The sequence below is a fragment of the Mauremys mutica genome, chromosome 10 (genome assembly GCF_020497125.1).
Source record: "Mauremys mutica isolate MM-2020 ecotype Southern chromosome 10, ASM2049712v1, whole genome shotgun sequence".
Taxonomy (NCBI): domain Eukaryota; kingdom Metazoa; phylum Chordata; order Testudines; family Geoemydidae; genus Mauremys; species Mauremys mutica.
The window spans coordinates 4920742-4947675 of NC_059081.1; the positions used below are offsets into that span (position 1 = coordinate 4920742).

General features: G+C 46.1%; 1 protein-coding gene across 1 annotated transcript; it reads right to left on the reverse strand.

Annotated features, from left to right (window-relative positions):
- Positions 1–1681: 1681 nt before the first annotated feature.
- Positions 1682–26324, reverse strand: TMEM169 (transmembrane protein 169). Its single transcript, XM_045031663.1, has 3 exons — positions 25926–26324; positions 10003–10438; positions 1682–6623 (listed from the first exon to the last, which is right to left on the reverse strand). Exons 2-3 carry the CDS (start codon positions 10304–10306, stop codon positions 6001–6003), a joined length of 927 nt encoding a protein of 308 aa, XP_044887598.1. The 5' UTR covers positions 10307–10438; positions 25926–26324; the 3' UTR covers positions 1682–6000.
- Positions 26325–26934: the final 610 nt, after the last annotated feature.

Sequence of the window (26934 nt, forward strand, 5' to 3'; positions counted from 1 at the left end):
TTGCAGGACTGGGTCCTTAAACAGTAAGTCAAGAGGGCTCGTTTATCAACTGTCATGGCTCCAGGTTGGTCGGAGGAGTGGAAACCTTCCAAAAGAATAGCAAATAGATTGGGTGAATCTGGAATAAAGGAGAACAGACAAGGTAAATAGGTGAGAAAGAGATAATAAATATGGGGCCAAAGTACACTGCAATTTGGACAGCAGGGCTACATTCTGCCTAGAGGCAAGGCATTGGCCAGTAATAGTGCTATATGTTACCCAGAACTAGATTATCTCCGAAGAAGCACCATCCTACACCTCTTATTCTCTGTGTGCTCTGTTTCACAACCAGGTAAGTTGTAGCTCTCTTGCATTCCTGTGTCTATGCAGTAGGTTATTGTTTGTTGCCTTTAGCAATCCAGGTGCAGTTGCTGCTTTCCTAGGAAATGCTTTCGCGCAGTGTGGCTTTCTGTGCAACCTGGCTAAAATCATTAATGCCATCAAGCTTCTGCATTTGGTTCAGCATAAATGAAATCCTCTCAGTCCCACCATCCCCACCCCCACCAACAGTGAGCCTGCAGGCATACACACATTCACTAGGGCCACAGATTAATCCTCAGAGGAGGAATTTGTCCCACATTCATCAAATCAGAGTGAGACAGCTGAGGGAAGGGGGAGAGAGATTCTTCATCTACCTCTGCATTGTAAAGGCCGTGCATAAATCTCCTTCCTAGCTAAATGGATGAACCCACTCTGGAAGTCCCACTTGTCTTCCAGCTACTAGCAGTTGATTGGAATTATGCTGGAAGGATGAAGGTTGGGGAAGTACTTTTTATAGGATCAACTATCTAGTTTGTGCACCCCATAAGTAAGATATTTTAGGATCTGACGCAGCTTGACATGATGGCCAGCTTCCAGAGTGGCCTTTTTTTAGCCTTTAATTATTATAAATAGCCTTTCATCAATATAAACCCTAATATGTTTCTATTTCTGTTTTGGGCATTGGAAGAAGCCTTATATAGTCAGCGAGTTAGGCAATGCAACTGAGGGGAGCTATACACAGTATTGTTTGACTTGCTGCCAGAATTGCTTCAGATTCAAAAGCAAAGTTTGTCTTGATTCTGTTCTTTGTGTATATAATCCAGTGCTAACCCACAAAACTATCACCGGTGTGGCTGTGCAAAATGGTGGTGGGAAATGTGAATAAGTTTGCAATTTCCAGCCAGAAGACTTCTTTTCTGGAATAATTTGGATTTTTTTTGTGTGACTTTTGCCAAACGTGTAGGGTTTTTTTAAACTGGATTCTCAAAACAAATTTGCCCTTGCAGCTTAGATGTAGCCCAAGATCGGTGCCTTCTTATTGCCTCTCTCCTCAAGTAAAACCACTCAGTTTTAACCTGATGGCTCCTACCACTTCCTCCAGCAAAGAGAACTAAGTCCAGAGTTGGTATCTCCAAAATGGAGGAATCACCCACTCCCACACCGTCTTTAGACACCACAAAGGAGCGGTAAAGGGCACACGCTTTCTTCGTGCTTTGCCACTCATCTTTGAGTCATTGAAACAAATAGCTTTACACCACCTCCCTGCAGGAGCGGCAGGCTACAGCATGAACGTGAACGCCTCAGCACTGGAGAGAGGTGCACTTAAGCTGGCTCTGAGCCCGGTGGATAACCAGCAAGGAAAAATCAAATCAAAGAGTGATCATTTTTGTTTAACAAAAAGTAAAAGCTGAGGGGAAGTCAGCACCCAAAGACTGTCTTGGTTCCATACAGGAATGGATCAATGCAAAGACGTGTTAATAATTTCAGACACAGCATTAATTTTGGACTCTAGACAGAGACAATTTATAATCGTTCATCAGCACAGAAAACAATAGCATTGTGTGATTATTTAATTTAAATACAAAGTCAAGCAAGAAGGTGAGCGTGTCACTCTCCCAAAGCCAGATGCATCTTTACTCTCCACCGGGCCAGCCAGGATGGGACGGGGAAAGCACAGTCAAAAATCAACAGAGACTGTTCCATTACATTAAAGCCTACATCCAAACAGGGGCAGCCGGAGACGCATTCAGCCATTGGGACTGATTCCTGGGGATCCCTGCAGTTTGGCAATGGCACATAAGCAAAAATATTCATGAGCTTTTCAACAGCGAGGGGAGGAATGCAGCAAGCGGTTGTGCTTTTTTTCCAATCACATCAGGTTCTTAAGCTTATACTTTGCAGCATTAGGCAAGTAGGTGGGAGGAAAAACAAACAGTCTAGTGTTTTGGTTTTAGAAAAGTCCTAAAGCTACTACAAATAGCACCAGAAGTCTCCCAGGGTCCAAACTTGCTCCCAATCAAGTCAGTGGTGGACCAGCCCACTGAGGACAACAGGACCCAAGTAGACCCAAGTAGAAAACAGATTACATATATAACCCATTAAAGAGGCATCAGAGGGCAATTTCAGCATGTCCAGCAGCCTAGCTGTAATGTATGTATGGGGAGGACAGTTCGTCTGACCCTCTTTTGGGTTTACGTGGCAGTAAGAGGCACACATTTGATTTCAGCTGTTCCTCTCCAGCAGGCTGCTTGCAATCTTTACGGTGAATCCAAGAGCAGAGAACTGACACTGTACAAAGCTGTGTTGTGTCTAGTATTTACCATCCAAGCCCTCTGGGAGCTAAAGGGCCCTTTATGCTGCTGACTCAGCTCTGAGCACTCACTGTTTGACTTGAATAGTAGATGAACTGCTCTGCTCTTCCCTCTCCACCTGCAATGACGCCTGCCTGCCTTCCCACCCCCAGCACTGACTGCGAACTATATGCAGCAGCCCCAAAGTAAACAAAACAGCCTTCTGAATCAGCCTGGTGCATCTTGTAAGGCGGATAGGAGGCTGGCAGCATCCCATAAGGGAGAGTTCACATGACTAACCCTCTCCCAGCTTTGTACAACTTAAGCTGTTCCTCCACTCCAGACTGCTGTGCACCTGTGGGGTATTTCAGAATGGATCAGTGGCCCTGGACCAACTGAAACAGACTGCCAAGGCTCAGCCACTTACCTCTTGCACTTCTTATTACTGACGTCAGAAGACAGGAAAAAGCGTCAGGTCAGGCCCCTAGGAGAACGACTCCAGGAGAACAGCTTTGTGGGAGGCACCACCTTTGCTTGAATTGGCCCCAATGCTGCACAGATTTGTGATTTTCTGGTATTGCCTATTGTCTCAAAAGTTTGTTTCCTACCAGCGAGGACCCACTGTCTTTAAGAAGCTGCTAATAAAAGTGAGACTAGGGTATGAGACAATTGCAAACGGACCATATCTGTTAGAGGAGACTAGGAGTCAGGACTCACGTGTTCCATTCATGGCTAGAGCAGTGAGATGCTGGGGGATCTCTAGCAAGTCACTCACTTCCTACGTACCACAGTTCCCTACCTATAAAATAGGCATATCACCCCCACCTGGCAATGGCAATGCAAGGATTCACAGAAGTTCTCACAGTGCTTTGAGATCCTTGGCTGAAGGGATAAAGCCGAAGAATAACAGATTGGGACAATTTGTGCTTCAGTCCAGAGTTGGTTCAAATGTCTTTGGTCGAGAGTTTCTGCCTTCCCTACCATAATTACAGCTACTCTCTCCAAGTTAAGGAGCATTCGTTTCAGAGCTGAACATTCCACCGTGATTTAAAAGACACTGGCACTACACATTCAGAAATCTCCCAAATGTTTAGGGGCTTCCCAGGTGTTGGGCACAAAAGTGTGCCCAGCAGTTTAGATTTGTGTACAGAAAAGTCCAAGGAGCCAACTGCATTCTCTTCATTTCCCATGACCCTGCAAGAAACAATTCCAAGTCGGAATCCCACACCTTGTCACAACAACTATAAAAGTAAGCAGGGGTTTGACCAGTGCCCAGTTCCCCTCTAACTGGAAAAAGGGATCAGTGTCAGGAGGAGTAAAAGTCTACTGAGATTAGTCTGATGTGAAAAGAGACAAGGAGATTCTCTTTAACATATGATGCTATTCACGGAAGCCAAGAGGCTCTGCTTGTGGCCGGCTTTAATCTCTTTGCTCCAGGGATTTTGTTCCCTATCGCTTTGGCACACATTTGGTTTTGCTGTTTCGCCACCCAATGTGCTGTCGTTTGTTTACTTCTCTGGGCACCAGATTCAGAAGAGTGAAGCTGGAGCAAGCACAGATGTGGAAATACAGCTGTACCTAAAGCAGGCTGCTTTGCACCCTATCCGGCCTGTCGCCAGCACCTAGCAGTGAGCTGCTGAAGAAAGAGGTCAAGAATACACACACAGTTTTAAACAAGCCATGCTGGGAAGGTCAGTGTCCCAGCTAAACCCACTGTGTGAGAAACAAGCTTTCAGCAACCCCATGATGAAAGCAGATAAGCCCTCTGGTAGGGGTGAAAAGTGCATACACCCATGAAGGCCACATTGATTGAATAGATTGCACACAGACTATGAATCACTTATCTCCATGCATGTGACTGGTGGGCCCTTCCAGGCTGGGAGTGATGCAGTGAAGGAGAAGATTGATCGGTTGCTGCCTTTAACGTCTGTACCTTGGGGATGCGGAAGTAGAGAGATCAGGCTCCAGGTCTTCCACGAGCACCAACTTTGCTGTTGAGCAGTGGTTTTCAACCTGTGGCCCACGGACCCCTGGGTGTCCGCAGACTACGTCTAAGATTTCCAAAGGGGTCTGCACCTCCAGTCAACATTTTTTAGGAGGTCTAGAAATGAAAAAAGGTTGAAAACCACGGCTGTAGAGGTATATGTGTGCAGACTACTTATAAACTACAACTATCTTCTGGACACCTGTAACTCAACTACCACCCATCTTCCCAGTCCAAAACTGGACAGTCAAGATAGGAATCAGAAGGGAACTTCTGTGCCAGTCTTTAAATGCCTTAAAAATGTTCCTCCAGGAGGTGATGCAGAGGAAGAAAAACATCCATGAAAATGAAATACGGGGGGAAGGGGACAGACTTAATATGAAGGTTAAAGTCCATCACCACTCAGTATAGTTAACTGTATGGAGACATGGAGTCAAGAAATGGGGGTGGGATTTCCAGCCGGAGAGACGAATGCATTTTGCATTAACGCTAAATGACGCAGGCTCAGGATCTCCCATTCCCAAGGGGCAGATTCACTGCCGTATCAGGACAGCAAGATAGGCCATTCTGTTGCCTCATATCCATGTAGAAAGACTTTCCCTCTGCACACATCATCTGTGCAGCTCTAAATACATGTGCTACTGCTCCACACAAACACACACTGCATTCACAAGTACAAACTCCTGGTTCTTGTTCAGTGGAGATGCTTCTTTCTTATGCTGCTATATAATTAGGATTAAGAAAGGCACAACCTGAGCTTTTGCTTGCACACCAAACCAGATGTTCAGTATCAAGGTTGCCTTTCAAGCCACTATACATTCTTGGCTGCAGCAGCCAGACTACCTGCAAGGTTTGTTGCATTTGTGTGAACTAGTGAAACACCTTTCCCAACATGCCGGTTTCTAAGTAACACCATGCACTTTGCAATCTAGCCTCTAGCACCACATGAGCACCTCATTTCAGCAGGTGTTGGGCACAGGGATTGATCAGAGAACAGACTTCTTTAGCTAGGCCTACATTCACGATATGGTCCATCCTTTCCACGCTAAAACTAGAACTGCCTTTTGCAGAAGTGAGGGACTTTTGCCGCTCATCCCAACATACCTATACAGCTTCCATCCTTAACCCGACACGCCTGGATCTTCTCACAATTACACACAGTTGTGATTTGCTAAAACCAAATATTAAACAGACCAGCTAAGCAGCCCTATGAAATAACCATGCATTTTCACCTGACAACAAATGCTAGACTCCCATTCGGCATTTTGGTGCTCCGTGCACATTTAACCTCCCCTCCTCTCCACCAACTCCCAAGTTTTCATTCTCTACGTGTGTGCTCAAAGATAAAGTCAGTGTAGTACTTTGTCTGGTGCACCATTTATAATACACGTGATCAAGAAAGTCAGAGTCAGGCAGGACAAAGCCTCAGACTGTTGAAGTCTCAACACCCTGTGCAGAGCTTTTGCCAGACAGACTACCTGAGATATTATCAGAATCTAGCAGCTCAACAATGCTGTATGGGGAACAATCTTCTAGGCCCAGCTTGCTACACAACCAGCCACAGAATCCCTTCTCCATATCTCTCACGGCATGCCACCAGCCACCGAAGGACCATGCAATCTGGGTAACGGCCGTATACAAGCCTAGGAAGAAAGACATGACCATGATTATGACAGGATAGAAGATAATCAGTAAGGGACAGAAGGTGATCTTGTGCCAGAAGGTCCTCTCTTCGTTGTACACCAAGAAGATGTTGTACCAAGTGATGGTCCCATAGTAAAAGGAAACCACAAAGGACACTACAAAGATGACAGGAAGGCAGATGATGCTCCAGAGCAGGACATGGGGGCCCCTGTCCAATCCAACGTGGCAAGTCTTCTTCCCTTCCGGTGTCTCATCTTTTCGAGGCTCCTTTGACTTTGCCAGCTCCTGTAGCTCTTTGTCTGTTAGCGTAACATGGATGTCCACCATTTGGCCCTTCTTCTTCCCCCTTGTGATCGTTCCAGTTAAAGTAACATATCGGCTGTCTAAGGGCATGCTCCAGGCACCTTCAAATGAGAGAGAAATTTCATCAACATTAACATAACTTTTTTTTTTTTGAAGCACGTTTCATGAAAATCCCCAAAGACATTAGACAATACAGTCAGAGTTCAAATAATGGTAAATAATAATAATAAAAAAGGCAGGGAAAGGGAAGCTAAGAGATGCAGGCAGGCAGATCACGCAGGAAAATGGAAGAAAATGTGGAGCTACCCAGGGACGCTGGTTGAGATGGCAGGAGTAGAGAAGGCTCCGTACTGGTGAGGGCTGTGTAAAAGGAAAAACTGGAGGCAGCTGCTAAAGGAAGAGAAGGGAGATAGTAGAGGAAAGAGACGATGGGCCGGATTCAGAGGGGACTCTAAAATGGTGCAATGTACTCTCTCTTCTGGTCCCCCCAACATGTATGCTACACCAACTACCATATGCTCAGTGGGCCAAAGTCAGAGGTGGGGGGAGGAAAAGGCTAAGTTGGTATAATGTGCATGACAAGGGATACAGTGTAGCAAGAAAAGGATCAAACTAAAGGGTATAAGACGAAGTTAAAGCAGCCCCCATTCTTACGCCTTCTAAGTTACACCAACTCAGAGCCCCCTACAGCAGGGGTAGGCAAACATTTTGGCCCGAGGGCCACATCTGGGTATGGAAATTGTATGGCAGGCCATGAATGCTCAGGAAATGGGAGTTGGGGTGTGGGAGGGGGTGAGGGCTCTGGTTGGGTGTGCGGGCTCCAGCGTGGGGCCAGAAATGAGGAGTTCAGAGTGTGGGAGGGGGCTCCGGGCTGGGACAGCGGTGCAGGAAGGGGTGTAGGCTACAGCTGGGGGGGTGGGGTCTGGAGTGGGGCTGGGGATGGGATATTTGGGGTGCAGGAGGGTGCTCCAGGCTGGGATTGAGGGGGTTGGAAGGCGGGAGGGGGATCAGGGCTGGGGCAGGTGGTTGGGGCATGGGGAGAGGCTCAGGGGTGCAGGCTCCGAGGGGTGCTTACCTCAAGCGGCTCCCGGAAGCAGAGGCATGTCCCTTCTCCGGCTCCTACATGGAGGCACGGTCAGGTGGCTCTGTACGCTGCCCCATCCACAGGCACCGCCCCTGCAGTTCCCACTGGAGCGCCGGAGGGGGCCATTGGAGCACATAAGAGCCGGAGCGGGGCAATGCCGCGGCTACCAGGAGCCACGTGGTGCTGCCCCTGACCCTGCAGCCCAGCTGGAGTGCCGGAGCAGGGCAATCCCCAGATCGTGCTTCCCAGCAGGAGCTTGCAGGCCGGATCTGTCCTGCAGGCCGCAGTTTGCCCACCCCTGCCTTACACAGTGGTTACAGGGGTCCCAGTTATATGCCCTTACACATCAACTCTGAATTTGGCCCTAGGTCTGTTACTTAGGCTGCAGCAAGTCCACAGATAGTTTTTAAAACAAGTCTGGCTAATCCGACATAGCTCATGAAGTGAACGGGAATCCAGTGTTGAAGAACAGGGGTGGTGGTTACATTCTCTGGACCTATGGAAAGGCAGGTGGGAGCAATCTCTCCTTGCTGGAGAGCTAGGATTGTAGAAGCCACAGAGAAGGGAGTCCCGGTTAAAGATATTTATTTCACTGCTCTGTAAGGCACCTATTGCAAATGCTTCCTTCCAAGGGCCATCAACATATGAGAGACGTTTTAAAAGAATTACAGGGAAAGTCAATCAGCCCAAATATGGCCCAATATCAAACAACGTGGCACATGGACAGACCCAGGCAAACCAGTCACACCACAAAGGATCCAGTCCACATGGGTAAAAGGTAGGGGAAGAAAGGGGCAGGAAGTTGTACAGAAATACCAAAAAAACAAAGGAAGGGGCCAAATATGGGCAAGAAAGAGACAACGGAAGTCCCTGGGACCTGCAGCATAATCTAAAGGCAGCCAACATGGGTGTCTGGCAGAGCGCTTCGGAGATGGAGCTCCACAGTGAGGGACAGAAAAAGTCCCATCCCCAGCCCAGTCCTGGAAGAATATAGGGCTTGTGAGCTGGCTTGACCAGCCCAAGCAGAGCTACTGCCTGAGTGGGACACTGGGCGGAGGAGGAGTGGTTGGCTCAAGTCAGAGGAAGGCATGGGCAGAGGTGGGAATAGACGAATTTATGACATCAATGAAGGGACAATGGGACATACTTTAAAAACAGAAGCGTCCACTATCTGCAACCCTTTTAGGCTTGAAAACACAGCAGGACAGTAGGTCTGAGATGCAGCGATCTAACTGGGCTGTGAATACAAATAGTGCATTCCGCGCAGGGAAAGGGATGGAATATACATGAACAGCAATTTTCCTTATTTACTAACCCCTGCCCCCCAACACACACACACACACACACACACAAACCCACCACCACTCTCCTCCCAAATCAGCTATGAGTCTGAATAGATGAGTAGGGCTGGAACACCTGGCGAGGACTCGCCCCCGTGCAGAGATCTCCAGCCGCCCTTCTTGGTGAAAGCAGCTCTGAAAGTGCTCACCGGTGACCGTGACAAGGAGTCCCTTCCCAAAGAGGAAGCTATGCTGAGAATGTATCAACAGGAGGCTGCAGCCAGTGCCCTCTCCCTATGGCACTATCCCAGAAAGAGCCTCTAGAACTGATCAACCTGGAGCCCGATTTCCCATCCATTTGCTTTACATGCAGTTCTTTCTAAGTAGGGAAGAGGGCCTGATCCCAAAGCCAATGGGAGCAGAGGGTGCTCAACATCTCTGTGCATCAGGCCCTAAATTAGCAGCTACATTAAAAAAAAAAAGATTTAAAAAGAGGGGGACCAATGGGGAGCATATTCAAACAAATAAGTGGCTAAGAAAACAGACCAAAAAATAACCCCTGGTGCCTTTAATCTGGGATTTCAAAGCACTTTCAAGCATTCATGTCTGAAGCCTCACAAACCCCCTCTCTGCTATTACGAGACAGGGAAAACTGAGGAATAGAAGTTGAAGTGTCTTGCCCAAGGTCACAACAAAAGTCAGTAGCGGAGCTGGAAAGAAGGTTCAGGATTCTCCTTCTGTGCTCCTCCACCAGCCCACCCATCCTGACTCCATTAAAAAAAAAACCCTCGCTTTGTAAATTGAAAATGCTGAATTTTCAAAAAAAACAAAGGTACAGAAGCCCAAAAAATAACTCGCAGCATCTACCCTAATAAACGCTACACCTGAGAAAGGGCTTGTGCCCTCAAGTCCCCTGGATGCCCTGGGGGGTTCAGAGCCCTCATCCACAAGACAGGAGGATGCACTTCCAGAAGTTTTATTCTTCCCCATATCTTTAAAAAAAAGACAAGCAAGAGTCAGTGCCCCTATTTACGCATGGATCAATATATTTTACTGGTCAGTGGCTCAATGGCTAGTGGAATCTGGGTGCCAGCTGCAGCTTCTGAGGATACGTACCATCTGTCATGGAATTTCCCAAGAACTTGGAGCCTTCTTCTGAACTTCTTTCCCTTCCTTCCTCATCTGCCTGCTCGTCCTCCACCTTATTTTCATTCTCCGACCGATAAACTATAATAGACTCTGGACGGGACTCTTTCTTTTTCTTTTTCCTTCTGTCCATAGTGGCTTCTCCATCAAAGGTCACTGCCGTAGCCACAGCTCTCCGCAGGGAGCCTCGGTGCGGGCTGCGTGTTCCAGCCTTGTTCTCCTTCTGCACTGCTTCCTCCATCCCGCTGTTGTTTTGAAGCGTCTCATCGGGCATCTCTGAGGAGGTGTTTAAAATCTATCAGCTCCTGCACTTCTGAGCCATCGATCAGGCAACGATTAGCAGGGATGCTCTGGCTTGCAAAAGCATCCTAGTCACAGCATCCAACAGACATCCTCCATTTCCAACCTAAAATGAGAGCGAGAAAGAGGACAAATAAATAATCAATAGAGCGTCACATTTAACTCCATGTATAAGAGCAAGTTACTGCGGATTTTTAAAGAGGCACTTGCAGCTAACTTACCATGTTAAGCAAAATTGGTTTAAGCATGATTTAAACTGACTTGTGTGAATCTACATTTATTGATTTTAAAATCGATTTAGTTACACCAACACAAGTTTTCTAATATGAACCAGGCTTAAATGTATGTTCCACATTTAAACAAAAGCCATCAGGATTGGACTGGGTGTTTAATAGGAACGGACTAAATAAGCATGATTTGTTGGGAGATTTTAACATTCCTCTGCAATGCCAGCAAAACCAAACAAAAGCACTGGCAGTAGAACAAAAAGGTGAAACTGACAATAAACATACACAAAACTGACTATTTTAGGATCTGGACGGGACAATTGCAGCAGTGAAACTATGGTGCAAATTACTTTAATCTAGACAAACCGTAGATTTATTATGCAAGGTGAGGTTAATGCAAATAGTAATTGAATGATGTGATACATGGTGAAAAGTCAACCTGATTTTAAAAAACCCTGCAATTTAATAATCTGCATTTCTATTAGTAACAAGTGTAAGGATTTTTTTAAATGTGAGTTTTTTATGTTGAGGGAGGAAAAAATCAAGACGACGCCATGAAAAATAAAAAATTACAATGAAGTATTTTGGTTGTCTTGAAAATTTTTTACTACCAATCCACATCAAAAACTCAGGGCCTATTAATCAAGTCACTATTAATATTAAAAAATGCCATTGACTTTGATGGGGGTTTTGCCTGAGTAAAGGACGCAGGAACAGGCCCTCAACATGCAAGCAGTGTAAGCTGCATCCTGGTGGATAAGAACATAAGAACAGCCAGACTGGGTCAGACCAAAGGTCCAGCCAGCCCAGTCTCCTGTCTACCGACAGTGGCCAATGCCAGGTGCCCCAGAGGGAGTGAACCTAACAGGTAAATGATCAAGTGATCTCTCTCCTGCCATCCATCTCCACCCTCTGACAAACAGAGGCTAGGGACACCATTCCTTACCCATCCTGGCTAATAGCCATTAATGGACTTAACCTCCATGAATTTATCCAGTTCTCTTTTAAACCCTGTTATAGTCCTAGCCTTCACAACCTCCTCAGGCAAGGAGTTCCACAGGTTGACTGTGCGCTGTGTGAAGAACTTCCTTTTATTTGTTTTAAACCTGCTGCCCATTCATTTCATTTGGTGGCCCCTAGTTCTTATATTATGGGAACAAGTAAATAACTTTTCTTTATTCACTTTCTCCACACCACTCATGATTTTATACACCTCTATAATATCTCCCCTTAGTCTCCTCTTTTCCAAGATGAAAAGTCCTAGTCTCTTTAATCTCGCCTCATATGGGACCCGTTCCAAACCCCTAATAATTTTAATTGCCCTTCTCTGAACCTTTTCTATGCCAGCATATCTTTTTTGAGATGAGGAGACAACATCTGTACGCAGTATTCAAGATGTGAGCATACCATGGATTTATATAAGGGTAATAAAATATTCTCTGTCTTATTCTCGATCCCTTTTTTAATGATTTCTAACATCCTGTTTGCTTTTTTGACTGCTGCTGCACACTGCTTTTTTGACATCTTCAGAGAACTATCCACGATGACTCCAAGATCTCCTTCCTAATTAGCTGTAGCTAAATTAGCCCCCATCATGTTGTATGTATAGTTGGGGTTATTTTTTCCAATGTGCATTACTTTACATTTATCCACATTAAATTTCATTTGCCATTTTGTTGCCCAATCACTTAGTTTTGTGAGATCTTTTTGAAGTTCTTCACAGTCTACTTTGGTCTTAACTATCTTGAGCAGTTTAGTATCATCTGCAAACTTTGCGACCTCACTGTTTACCCCTTTCTCCAGATCATTTATGAATAAGTTGAATAGGATTGGTCCGAGGACTGACCCTTGGGGAACACCACTAGTTACCCCTCTCTATTTTGAAAATTTACCATTTATTCCTACCCTTTGTTCCCTGTCTGGAACAATCAATGGATGATCCATACATCCATCCTGAATCCACAGGATCCATGCAATTCTCGACTAGATCGAATCTAGGAAATGATAGATAGCACTGGCATAGATACTTTGGTGGAGATCTAAATACAGCAAGGCAGATCTAGGTTGAACATTTAAATGATTAGAAGACTCTACATGACTGTGAATTAAAATCCCGCCTAACGGATGAAGCAGTCCTTCAACGGGAATTTAAAGACATCATCATAATTTACAGCCCATTAAATGTGAAGAAATTGTTTTATTTAAACAAATGCTGGGAAAAAGTTGAAGACTTTTAGACTCAGTTATATGGTCTAAAAAACACCCCTCCCACAAATACAAGGCACAAGTTTTGAGGATTTGGGTTGGGATGGGGTGGGGTTGGTTATTTTAAAATTTGTAATACATGATCTAAAGTTTTATTTATGCTTCTCTCTCATACACAGAGCTTTATAGTAAAACTTTAATTGTATTAATTGAATACCTGAGGAAAGACTGTGTTCAGTTGCCTCTGAGTGACTTGAAAAGTTGAAAATCAAAAGATTACTGAAGTTTTACATATAGAAAATAAACTTTCATTAGCCATCAGGAAGTGTGTAAAGAGGCATTCCAATAATAAGGCTCAGCAGGGCACTTAAAGATGCATCATGTTAGGCACCCGAAAATCATCAGGACTTTTGCAAATCTTGGCACAAGTCTCCGGCCATTACAGCTGCAAACAGAACCTTCAAATTGTCAGCAGAGTGAAACCAATGCAATGTTCTATGCCTGAGTCTACAGACAGCCTGAAACACGAGCTCCAAGAGGTGTTGAAATGCCCCATGTCATCTCAAGGAGGGGTTGACTCTTACACCTTAGTATAGTTAACAATGTTAATTTAAATCATTTCAATCCTTATTAAAGCAGGTAAGAAAGAATAGGGACAATATTTTGAAGAAGTGCAGTCTTTTCTGAGTGGTACCCCAATCTAGCATCCCAATCTAGTGTGGTGTCTTTTGTGGGTGAAGTTTGATTTTAGGTAGAGTTTGGGATAATAGCACCGCCCAATCCTAAATAGAGGCAAAGAAAAATCATATAGCAATTCTCCTGTCCCCTTCCGTGCCTTGTGAAAGAGCCTGTGGAGGGTTCACATAAAACAAACAAACAAACAAACAAACAAACAAAGAGGGGTGGAGGTTAAAAATACAAAGCATCTAGAAAAAAAGAGTGATTCTTTCCTGGGGACATTGCTGCTTCTCTGCATTGTGGAATGTCTTATTTACATAGGGTATGTCCACACTACCCGCCGGATCGGTGGGTAGCGATCGATCTATCGGGGATCGATATATTGTGTCTCATCTAGACACGATAAACCAATCCCCGCATGCGCTCCCGTCGACTCCGGAACTCCACCAGGGCGAGCGGCAGAAGCGGAGTCGACGGGGGAGCCGCGGCTGTCGATCCCGCGCCGTGAGGACGGGAGGTAAGTCGGAGGTAAGTCGGAATAAGATACGTCGACTTCAGCTACGGGAATAGCGTAGCTGAAGTTGCGCATCTTACATCGACCCCCCCACACACAGTGTAGACCGGCCCATAGAGTAGTAGTGTGCTTGGGAAGTTAGTTAAGTAGGTGTTAACACTTCATACCTTAATCAATATAAAAGAACAATGGACTATCCAAGAATAAAGAAATACTCTTCCCCTCCAGCTCAAACCACCCCCTGATTTCAAAGAGAGCGCAAATAGACAGCTCTCGACATACCGGTACTAACTTCGGCAGCTGTCCGTGTCCACAGGAACTTGTTTACATTTTGAAAGAGGCATTTTTAAAAACGCATACTGAGGGGACAAATGGCTGGGAGTAAATTCACACAGGTGGTGCTATTCTTCAGAGACTTGCCTGGGACACACAAATACACCCTTCTAAGGTTCTCCTGCAAAGTCCAGTCATAATGCTTAAAGCTTAGATCATGCTCTGCACCTGAAAGACACTGCACATAGAGCAGCTGATTAACTTAGGGATGGGTAACACTGCAGCACAGTGGCCTGGCGCCACTCAGATACCACAGTGAGGGGCAACCCGCCCCCCAAAAAACTGAACAGACAGAAAGAAATTGAACTGGGATTAAAATCTGGGAGTTCCAGGTTCTCAGCCTGTTTTCAGCACACACTGCCTCAAAGAGGAGACAGAAAGTCTCCTAACCCTTGAACAGCAACCCACACAAAACTTGACAGTAAAAATTAAAAACAGCCCTAAAACCACAGACCGGGCTTTGGGGAGGAGGGATTGGTTTGTTTTTTAAGTTTATTCAGCTGTGACCTAGGTTAAGCGCACACAAAAATTGAAGGCAAAAACCAATGCAGCGCCCTCAGCTGTTATGATGAAAAAAGATGTGGGGTCACGGTGGATAACCAGCTGACCCTGAGCTTCCAGTCTGACGCTGTGACAAAAAGGGCTCATGTTGTCCTTGAATGTATAAACAGGGGAATGTGGAGTAGGGAGGTTATTTCTACCTCTGTTTTTGGCACTGGCGTGACTGCTGCTGGGACACTGTGTCCAGTTCTGGCATCTGCACTTCAAGAAGGATGCTGACATATTGGAGAGGGTGAGCCACAACAATAGATTGGGCTGCTGAAGTCTATTTAGCTTATCAAAGGGAAGATTAAAGGTGATTTAATCGTGGTCTATAAATCCCTCAAAGTGTAGGTTGAGCATGATAATTTCCATACACATATCAGTGTAGACTGCATTCCCCATGGGAGCACAAGAGCAGGCATGAATCTAATCATCCACAACAGGTGGTAAGGAAGAGGACAATGGCCAGGGCTTCAGAGCTAGCTTGCAGCAATTTATTAGCCAAGAAATTTGTTATTAATCTCCGTGTGAACACAGACGGAAGAACCCCGGGTGGGCCCCACAGTAGCAAGCACTGCTGATCAGGGCTGTCATGACAGCATTAGACTCTATCACACAAGAGTCTCAAGGTTTGCTCCTGTACCATTTTAAGTCAATGGAAAGGCTTGATCCTACTTCTATTAAAAGATATTATTCTGCTCACGAAAACAGAGTGAGAAAAAGCCTCTCAGAAAGCTAAGAAAATCCTTTGATCCCTGGTACATTAAAAACAGGGTTCTGTTCTGGCCATAGCATTTTGGGGATTGTTCATAACAGAGCTGAGGTGAGACGACAGTGTGAGCAGTGGGCACTAACTAGCATCAGTTTTGTATTTATTTATGTTTATAGTCGCAGAAAATGTAAGGCAGATAAATACATCCAGTATATTAAGTGCTTCCAGCCCTCTTGGACTAATCCTTCGTACTTATTTGTAGCACGCCAAGGTCCCAAGCAGAATCAGGAACCTACCTTCCTAGATGCTGTATAAACATATAGCAAGATAAGATCTCTGCCCTGAATAATTTACAGTCTAATTTCAGATAAGATGCAACATGTTCAGATAAGAACATGCAAAACAATAAGAGGGAAGACAGTAACAGTAATAAGCTCCGGTGTTTACATATGCCAGCTCTAGGTCTATTTATCTATTTAAGGTATTTATCTGGCCCCTGTTTACCACAGTAGCTGTATCACAATCTTTACTGGATTAATCCTCACAACATCCCTATGTGGTAGGGAAGTGCTAGGATCACCATTTGACAGATGATTTTGAACTGAGGCACAGAGCGATTTTGGGCTTGTCTAAACGAATGCTTAGTTCACGGCAGGCTGGGGTGTAAATATACTTTGCACTAGCCTGCCACACTCATGTCTAAACTCTAAGTGGACCCTGCTGCTGCCAGTGTTCCCATGCACCCAAGAACAAATATACCTGTTTTGAAGCACACTACATACTTGTACTTAAGAATTTTAAATACTATGTACTTCGTGCTTGTATTAAGTACACTTTAAAAGGTATTTAAAATACCAGCAACTTTTTTCCCCTCTGCAAGTGCTTCTTCAAAATAGGTTTTTGAAACAATCACATCCCTCGCAACTGTCCCACATTCACGTTGGCGTGTGTGTATATGTGTAAATAAATGTATTTACATTTAGAAGATATTTTTTCATTGTTAATCCATTGTTCACGTACATGAATAACATTTCATTGTTACTCTTCTTCTTTCTCTTCCACTATGTGTTCACATTATTTAGGTAGTTGTCCATACATTCACCAGACAATTGCAGGGAATATGGGAGTGGACAGTACTTGTGCTTCTGCTTGTACTTTTACTTATAAATGCATAAGCATGATTTTCACAGCACACCCTGTACTTATAAGGACTTCTGCAATGTGTACTTGGCACTTATACTTAAGTCCTTTTCATCAGTACTTATGGCAACATTGGCTGGTGCACACTAAAAAGTCCCTTAGCATGCCTTGACTTACTCCTCTTTCAAAGCAGGCTAGATCAAAGTGCAGTAGGGAACATTTAGTGCACAGCAGCAGAGTCCACACAGACACGTAGTGCCACAGGTGCTGGAGCTAAGGGAACGGTTGCCAACTTTCTAATTGCACAAAACTGAACACCCTTGCCCTGCCCCCTACCCCACTCCTGCTGTCAAGGCTGATTCCACACTCTGACACTTTGAGTGCAGAAGGTGGGGGCCTGCCAGGATTTAAAAAATTAATACTGACCACTCCAGGCTGGTATTAAATTTAGAATCATAGACTATCAGGGTTGGAAGGGACCTCAGGAGGTCATCTAGTCCAACCCCCTGCTGAAAGCAGGACCAATCCCCAGATTTTTGCCCCAGATCCCTAAATGCCCCCCTCAAGGATTGAACTCACAACCCTGGGTTTAGCAGGCCAATGCTCAAACCACTGAGCTATTCTTTGCTCCTCCCCCTGCCCTGCAACAAACACATGCCCTTGAGATGCGGGCATGCTCATCGGAGGAGGCAGACAGCAGGGGATGCGCAGAGACTCCAATGCGTACGGAAACCTCCAGGAGATGATTCAGTAACACAAACTTCCAAGGTTACAGCTTTTCTCTGACCTTGGGTGGGTAGATCCTACCACCACCCAACTGAAAAAACAAACAAACAAAAAAACCCACACCCCCTTTGAGAACCCAAGAAGGAGCACTTGGGAATTCCTTCCTGTGCGGTACCCTCAAGTCCTTTCTTCCCCTTCTCCCCGCTTTCCAGGGAAGAGCTGTGGGAAAAAAAATCAGCTGTTGCCACCAGCTAATTAAACAACATGTGCACAAACCTCTTAGGACACACACAAAAAAAACCAATCTTGTTCTTAATAAAGGTAAATTTTATTAAAAACAAAAAGAAAGAAAATACATTTGGAACTTAGGCTTTTTGCTAGGTCTGAAAAAAAACAATTACAAAAATTAAGCATCAAGATAGCTCTTTTGAGGTTCAGCTTAAAGGTTACAAGCAAAACAAAAGCATTTGGGAGTTAGCACAGAGGAGTCCACAAGCCAATAAGAAAAAAGAGAGAAACCTAATCGCGTCTTCCTAGACATTCCCTGATCTACTTACATATTTGGGGATTTCAAATAAGTAGTCCCTAGGTATAATCTGATGGTTTTTCATACCTGGCTCAAAGCTTCCTACAGCATAGTTTAGCCCCATTCCTGCTCTGCATCTCCTCTCTCCGGAGAGCAACAACAACAGACAAAGGGGAAGTTTCCCCGCCCCCATTTTAAAAAGTTCTAGCCCTCCCATTGGCTCTTTTGGTCAGGTGCCCACTCCCTTCTTTTTACCTATGGGCTTTTTTTAACCCTTTACAGGTAAAGCAGGGGTTTCCGGCCAATGGGAGCTGCGGAGCCAGCGCTGGGGCAGCACGCAGCACTTCCCTGATCGCCCCTGTGCCTAGGGGGCCGGACATGCCGGCTGCTTCCCGGGAGCTGCGCAGAGCCAGGGAGCCTGCCTTAGCCCCGCTGCATCGCCAACCGGACTTTTAATAGCAGGAGCCACCAGGATCTATTTTCGTCTGGGTGTGCTGGTCGAAAACTGGACGCCTGCAACCCTAACTGGGGTGCATCTGCACCCCCTCGCCTGAAGTAGTTTCCATTATATACAGTTAGGGTCAATGGCTTTCAGCTCCCCCACTATACAAATTGTTCCAGCACCCCTGCTTGAGCGCCCAACAGGCAAGTGCAACATGGACTTACACCCAAGCTTGTGGTGAATTACACATTCATTTACACAAGCCCTAAGTGACTTGCCCAAGGTCACATGGGAATTCTGTAGTGGAGCAGGGAATTGAACACAGGTCTTTGAAGTCACAGGCTAGTGTTCTCACCACTGGACCATCCTTCCTCTCTGTATATACCTTGATGGTTCCAAATCACTTAAACTTAATATTTTTTCAAAACAAAGTGATAAGGAATCCCACTGACCCTCCCTCGGGCCATTGCTAATTGGCCACGCCCAGCAGGCATCACAGGAGAGGTTGATCTTGTAGCAGAATTTCAAAGAGCAAAGCATATGGTTTAACATATCAGTTTAAGGAGCAGAACAGAGGGGAAAACGCAGTAAGATAGCTGACAATCACGGAACACTTTACAGGTATTCTTTAATTGAGACACCCAACACCGCTGAGAGATGCTTGTTATTAGCCCCACTTTGCACATGAGGACACTCAGGTGACTTGTTCAAGGCCACAGAGTGAATCAATAACAGTGCTAGGATTAGAGCTCAGAACTCCCGACTCTCAACGCTGTAACTCACTCCCCGTCCACACTGGCAAGGCACATTCGTGGCTACAGCGCTGCTTGTACTCCACCTCCACGAGAGGAATAAGGGGTATAGCGCTGCTCCTGCAGCGCTGGGGTGCCAGTGTAAACAGGGAATAATCTTAGTACGCCGTGACTGACCTCCAGAAGCTTCCCATAATCCTTTTAAGTGAAGGTTACTCTTTGTTCTGTTGTGATGCCTCTCTTTGTTTTGTTGTTGGCTCCGGAGCTGCTTATCAAAAAAACAAACACAGCTACTGCTTGCTGTGAATGAGCAGAGGCAGGGGGGCTCCCTTTGGAACGCCCACAGCTAGTGTTTGCTTGAAGAGACGGGGAAGGAAGGGGCTTGAGGAGAGAAGCAGCGCGGTGGGTGGGAGGGAGGGGGGGTCCGTTTCGGGGAGCGGCTGCTTATCTGGTCTGTGATGAAAAAAAGCTGTTTGCTTACAGTGAGTGAGAGAGGGGTGGGGAAGAGGGTCGGAACTTGCAAGGCAGGGTGCTGACAGTGTCGGCTCCAAAAATCCACTCTCTCTCTTCCCCCCTACCCCCGCTCTTGAAAAGCACATTGCAGCCACTTGAACGCTGGGATAGCGGCCCATAATGCACCACTCCCAATGCCGCTGCAGATGCTGCAAATGTGGCCACGACAGTGCGCTGGTAGCTGTCAGTGTGGACAGACTGCAGCGCTTTCCCTACTCAGCTGTACGAAGACAGGTTTAACTCTCAGCGCTGTACAGCTGCAAGGGTAGCCATACCCTCAGACCGGTAAACTGGGCCTCTTTTGCGCTTCCTTTTTGTGACAGACTTAACTCTTTGCTAGTAACATTCTATAGGATACATTCCAGCCAAAACGTTTTTAAAAGGAGTTTTGCAAAGTATCACTCAGTTGTTTCTGGATGACATTTTCAAAGGATTTGTCTAAGTCATTCCACTGAGGGTGCTTTACAGAATATCTGTTTTATGAATTAGTTCTTTTTTCTCCATTATTCCATAACTTTCCCAAATGTGAAGGGATAACGCTGCTGCACACAGCAGCCTTATTGAACTCTGGCACACACTGTACAAGAAACGTTTTTTTTAAAAAAAGCCAAACAAAATGCCTTGTTAAATTCCCTTGCATAAAACTTTCCCTTATGGAGAATCCCAGAACACCGTCTGTCTACCTCTAAAGATAGTATGTACCGAAGTGTATTCCAACCCCAGCCTCGAGGTTGTTTTGTCCAGATTTGGTAGGAGAGGAGAAAGAAACATTTTCAGACAAAGAATGCAAAGCTTCCAAGTTTATCCACAGGAATGAGACTGGTTTTCTACCATGTATTATCTTGTGCCAGAAGTTTCAACGAGTGACACATGTACATTAGCTTTTGAAGAGACCTGAGATTTGGATATTAGAATAACCTTGGGGGGGGTAGTTTGAGATTTTCAAAGCAATCTAAGAGATTTAGACACACATCTCACAGTACAATAGAGTTCTGGTCTATGACTAGAGCTCCTAGATGCTATGGTAATATAAATCATTTTAATAGAAGATGTGCTAGACTGCTTTGAAAATCGCAACCTAACACCTGTGCTTACACTTCTTCTGGAAACAAACTGAAGACACGTTTTCCTCTCCTCACCCCAATTCCACCCATTCCCCTACACCCACACACTTCCCCATTTTCCTACTTCAGTGGGCTCTGAGTCCTGCATGTTTAACCCAGCAGACACTGAGTGCTCATTTGAAAGAATTTCCTTTGCCAGCCCAATGGCAATGCTATTTGCTGGATTACATGGAAGCAGAGTTTGGAAGCAGCTGTTTTTCCCCCCCAGCCACCCCACCTTTAAGTCTTAACCACCTCGAAATGGTGTACATGTGCACGCACAAATACGTAAGAGAAAGAATTGCTGATGGCCAGTTGTTGTACCCAGGGTTCGCTGACCCATAATGCAACATGGACTTTGATGATGGCTTCTGCTAACCCAACCAGAGGATGAGCCACAATTTGTAGCCACTTAGAAAACTTTGGAAAAGGGGGAAGGGCTGGAATGTGGTTATTGGAATGAAGGGGTGGGAGACTTACAAGTCCTTATCTTGACAAGGCAAGGTGTGGGAGAACCCATGTGGGGGAAAGGTACATGGAGGAAGAAGACGTTCCTTGTTGAATTATAAAGCAAAAGGTCACTGCTGTGTGGTCCATTGGAGACCGCTGTCTAACACCAAATGTAGAGGTGGATTATTTGGAAAATGTTTACACAAGGCCAATACGCTCACTGACTTCAATTCAGAGTTCTGCCTGCGTAACCACTGAGTAGCAGCATCAGGGATTGGCCCACAAAGAGTTACTGAACAGCCACATGGGATAAACTGACAGAACTGGACGCGTCCACAGGGAGTGATCCAGGACTGCTTACATGTCACACAATAAATATCATCTAGGATATTTAGAGAGAACCTCTAAAGGTAGGAACTGGATGGCTCAGGGGATCTGCAGTAGGACACAGAGCATATCACTTCACTGCAGTCAGCTTGGGTGACTGTCACCAGGTTTGAGTACCCGGGTTATATTAGCCTGGGTAGAGAGGCCCTACTGCAAAAGCTTAACATGTCGCACACCTGTGTGACTGCATCCATGCTGGTGCTGCACTCATCCACCTGAGGAGGTAGGCTAGGACTTCTGGGAGGCTATCCCCTGGTTCTTAGCACTGCACTAAGTTCTCTGAATTCTTTCACAGTGTATTGTAAGAGAACTTTGGCCCAGGAAGGACAGACCTGTGTGGAAGTGTTCTTAGCCTGCCAACTCACTAATGTAAACAACTTCCGGTCCTCCGCCTCTGTTGCAACCCATGACGAGGTCTAGAGTTTACTGTGAATGATGACCTGATCCAGCTGTTGGCTTTAATGCAACCTTCATTTTGGCAACAGGAGGCAGATGCAAGGCACGAGACCTGGTGGAAGGCATCTTGGCAGCATGGTACGTTGCTAAGGAGATCACACTGGTTCCTCCACTGCATCCTCCCTGGTGCGTTCCCCTATCTCCTTCCCAAAGACTGTTCAAATACTGTGGAAGTGCTGTAGAAATACAGCAGCCTAAATACAATGTGGGGTTTAAATGCCAAACTGATGTACATAAACTAGAAGGTGACTTCTGGTACAGAAGGAAGGTGTTCATAGAGGGGAAGAAACTATGGCCCAGTGGGAACTGTGGGAAGGCACCGGAGGATTAGCGGCACTGCAAAGTGGGTGTGTTACCAGCCTGGGTTAAAGCAGAACCCAGGCTCAAACCCATATCGCCTAACTGTACCAGCTAGCTGGGTTTAAAGCACCTCTAAACCCAGATGAGAGGTTTTTGTGTGTGGACGGTGGTCAGATTAGAGGCAACACCTGGGTAAGAGCCTGAGTTATCTCTGCAGTGATGCACTGGTTCAAACACAACACGCACTGGTAGTGACCCAAGTCATTACCTGTGGTGGCAACATGAACAGACATTGGTGGGTTTGGTCCAGGTCTTAGTGGGTAGATTTCTATTTCATAAATGGCAGTCTCCTAAGGGAGAACAAGGAGTGGAGCTCTCCACTACCCCACAGAACTGGTCCCTGCAGGGCACAGTTAAGGCAAATGCTCACAAAACACTGCTGTAATTTTTTAAAACGTTTAAACTATGGCATTTCTAACATTAGATTAAGAACTCTTGCAAATCTCAGTAAAAAGTAAATAACTTTTCTTGATGGGAGAGGGAAGGCATTTGATATTCTTCACTCTGATAAAACTAACATGCAAGCGGTGTGTAGATTTAACTCAATGGTTTGTGGCTTGGTAGTCAAGCAGAAGCTGAAGACCTAGTTTGCAAACATAGATGTTCCTCCCTGGGATTAATTAGAGATCTGTCTTTTATAGTCTATTTGGGATATGTACGGCAGCCACCGGCAATTAATGGGGCTCTATATGGCCTCGAGATCATGGCAATGTGGCAGATAATTAAAGAATGTCTTAGACTGCCATCCACAGCAATCCATACTTTGCCTGAACGGAGCTCTTTAATACAGCGTTTTAGAACTTCAAAATGCTATAGAAACATTAATGAATCTGGAAGGCAGCATGGTCTGACGGGTACAGCATAGACTAGGAATCAGAAGGCTGGAGTTCTATTCCAAGCCTGCTTGTCTCTGACTTGCTGAATGACAATGGCATTGTTGCAAACACAGTACCTCAGTTTCCCTATATGGAAAGTGGGAATATATACACTCTTTCATATTATAGTTTATGATCTTCAGATGAAAGGTGCTATACTATAAGTGCTTTTATTATTAAAGGGTTAATTTTTACCACACCTACCAGGAAAATAATCGTTATCCTTATTTTACAGATGGGGAAAGTGAGGCACAGAGATATTAGCTGGCATACTTCTTTAATTAGTAGTACATACGACTTCTACCAAGTAACCTCTTATTGGGGAAAAATAGGCAGAGATAATTGTTAATGTTTTCAATCTTTGTGCTCTCATCTAATAGGATGACTAGAGAAACCAATCTGTGCACTTTATTCAACACACAGGATCTACCAGGCACACCAACACTGGTTAAAAATGAAAATGATCTATGCTGGATTGGGAAAGATCTGTCCCTTTATTTTTTGTTGAGCAAAACTCAAAATAATGCTGAATTTTCCCTGCAGCAATTGAGTAACTGATATTGGGCTTGTTGAGGGAACTATTTAATAATGCCAGAGCTGTGCCTTTTCTTCAGCACAAAAGGGGCTGTGTTCGAGTCATTTTAAAAGGATCGGACGATACCACTTTCAATAATATTTAGATTTCATCACTCCAATGGCTGTTTCTGAAGAGAAAATTTTCCATTCAGAGTATGGGGCTTAGGTATTACAAACTGATACCATTCTTGACATGTATTAAAACACACAAAATTAGGGAATCATTCAAAAATAATGGAGAATCAATTCAAAGTAAGAGAAAACTGGAAGCTGCCTTTCTCTAGTTCTATGCAAAATAACTGAGAAGATACAGCAAGATAAATATAATTTAAAAAATCATTCCCTCTCGAGCAACACGCAACATTAAGGAGCTGCTATTTTCTTGGAGAAAGCTATAGACTGATAGGTGCATAACTCAGCTGGGATGTGTATGAATGATCTTGAAAGTAAGGAGTTATGAGATAAATTGAGATAAAATATTATTTTAAGCACACAACATAAATGCAAGCACTGATTTTTAGTGAGCATTTTATATCTTATGATGAAGGCTTTGCAAAACTCATAAGAATTGTTAAAAAGCACAAGGTCATTTAAGGATAAAGCTCCGAGAAATACAATTTCAGAGCAATGCATTTTATTTTATGGTTAATAAGATTTACAAAACAAACACACACCCAGAGTTTTGCCAGGATTTCTCCTCTGAAAAAAACCTTTCCTTGGTTTAAGAGGGACTATGCATGCATGTGAAAATAATCCCCTTTTGCTTTTTTAAAAAACGATTTCCTCTTCAAAGGGAGTGGGCAGGAATCCACCAGCTTCAAAGGGGGAGACATGGAGCTAAGAATAGATCAGACAGCAGAATAAGAGGGGGAGGGGGCTGAGTGGGTTTGTCCTAGTGCCTGAGAGAACTGCAGTCTCAGCTGCTGGGTGAGACCTATTTTTTGCTAGGAGCAAAAGACAAATATATTATTGATTGAGCTGGAGATAGTCGCTTGCTTTATTGAGTGGAATAAAGAGACTTGGTCGGATGGATATATATATATCTATATCCATCCGACCAAGTCTCTTTATTCCACTCAATAAAGCAAGCGACTATCTCCAGCTCAATCAATAAAGCCCAACGTCTGAGTGACCTGGACAAGACCACAATTTTGGAAAAGGGAGCAAATGCAATCCGTAGTCAATATCGCCTTTCACCGAACGCATGGCAATAAATCCCCTTTATTTCAGAGGCAGCAATAGACTTCTGCAGTTCTTTGCACAGCCCTGCCCGGGTGCCCAGGAGAATGGGGCAGGGTTTGCTGAGCCCCATTTCATTTATTTTGCTATATTCGAAGTGCGAGACCCTTTTATTTTGGGGGGACAGTCTAAAAAACGCCCTTCTGTCTAAAGTTTGCTCACATGCCAGTATGCCTGCAAGGAGAACCCCTTTGCAACCTGCGTGCAGACATGGAATTCTCACATGCAATGGGGGAACTCTTCTCCAACGTGCATGCCAGCAAGGTACCATCACATGCACATGTGCCTGGGAGATGAAATCCCTCTCTCCAAGATCCATAAGCCATTCGCACGTGCAAGGACCAACCCTTCCCCAACGTGCACGCATGGAAGGAACCCGTAGTCATAGGCATACACGAGTCGGCAAGGTGACATGTCTCCAAAATGCGCGCCTGGAGTCCTCCCACCCAGAGCGGGGATGCTCTATAGACTTCATCCGCATAGACTTAAATAATAAACCTCCTGTCTGTAAATTCAAGCGGATAAGACAATTCATAAGGAGCAAGGTGGAATGTGCCGCCCTTGCTCCCACGCAGGGAAGATCGCCCACTGCAGCTTGTTGAAGAGTTTGTAGGTGTGGTGCCTCTCCCTCTCTCTTCCCCCCGTATTTAAAACCGCAGCAGCACTTACAACGGGGCAGAACTCGGCTGCTGCACCTCCCCTCCCTGGAAATTTCAAAGGTGCAACCGGGGGAGGGAGCGGGCAGTAAATAGTCGGGCCAGTTACTCCGAGTCAAATGCAGAAGAGAAAACGACCTTCGAGATAGCAAAAATTACCTGACGCGAAATCAAACTTACCTGCTGCCCCGCAGCTGGGTCTGCGTGGGGGCCGGATGCTTCCGTCTCCAACTGGGTCTGCAGTGAGGGGTGGGAGGGTTGGATGCTCCTGCCCCCGGCTGGTCTGCAGTGAGGGGTGGGAAGGTTGGATGCTCCTGCCCCCGGCGGGTCTGCAGTGAGGGGTGGGAGGGCTGGAGATGCTCCTGCCCCCGGCTGGTCTGCAGTGAGGGGTGGGAGGGTTGGATGCTCCTGCCCCCGGCGGGTCTGCAGTGAGGGGTGGGAGGGTTGGATGCTCCTGCCCCCGGCGGGTCTGCAGTGAGGGGTGGGAGGGCTGGAGATGCGCCTGCCCCCAGCTGGTCTGCAGTGAGGGGTGGGAGGGCTGGAGATGCTCCTGCCCCCGGCGGGTCTGCAGTGAGGGGTGGGAGGGCTGGAGATGCTCCTGCCCCCGGCGGTTCTGCAGTGAGGGGTGGGAGGGCTGGAGATGCTCCTGCCCCAGCCGGTCTGCAGTGAGGGGTGGGAGGGCTGGAGATGCGCCTGCCCCCGGCGGGTCTGCAGTGAGGGGTGGGAAGGCTGGAGATGCTGCTGCCCCCGGCGGGTCTGCAGTGAGGGGTGGGAGGGCTGGAGATGCTGCTGCCCCCGGCTGATCTGCAGTGAGGGGTGGGAGGGCTGGAGATGCTCCTGCCCCCGGCGGGTCTGCAGTGAGGGGTGGGAGGGCTGGAGATGCTCCTGCCCCCGGCGGGTCTGCAGTGAGGGGTGGGAGGGCTGGAGATGCTCCTGCCCCAGCCGGTCTGCAGTGAGGGGTGGGAGGGCTGGAGATGCGCCTGCCCCCGGCGGGTCTGCAGTGAGGGGTGGGAAGGCTGGAGATGCTGCTGCCCCCGGCGGGTCTGCAGTGAGGGGTGGGAGGGCTGGAGATGCTGCTGCCCCCAGCTGATCTGCAGTGGTGGGGGGTGGAGACGCTCCTGCCCCCAGCCGGTCTGCAGGGGGGGTGGGAGGGCTGGAGATGCGCCTGCCCCCAGCGCCGGACACTCCT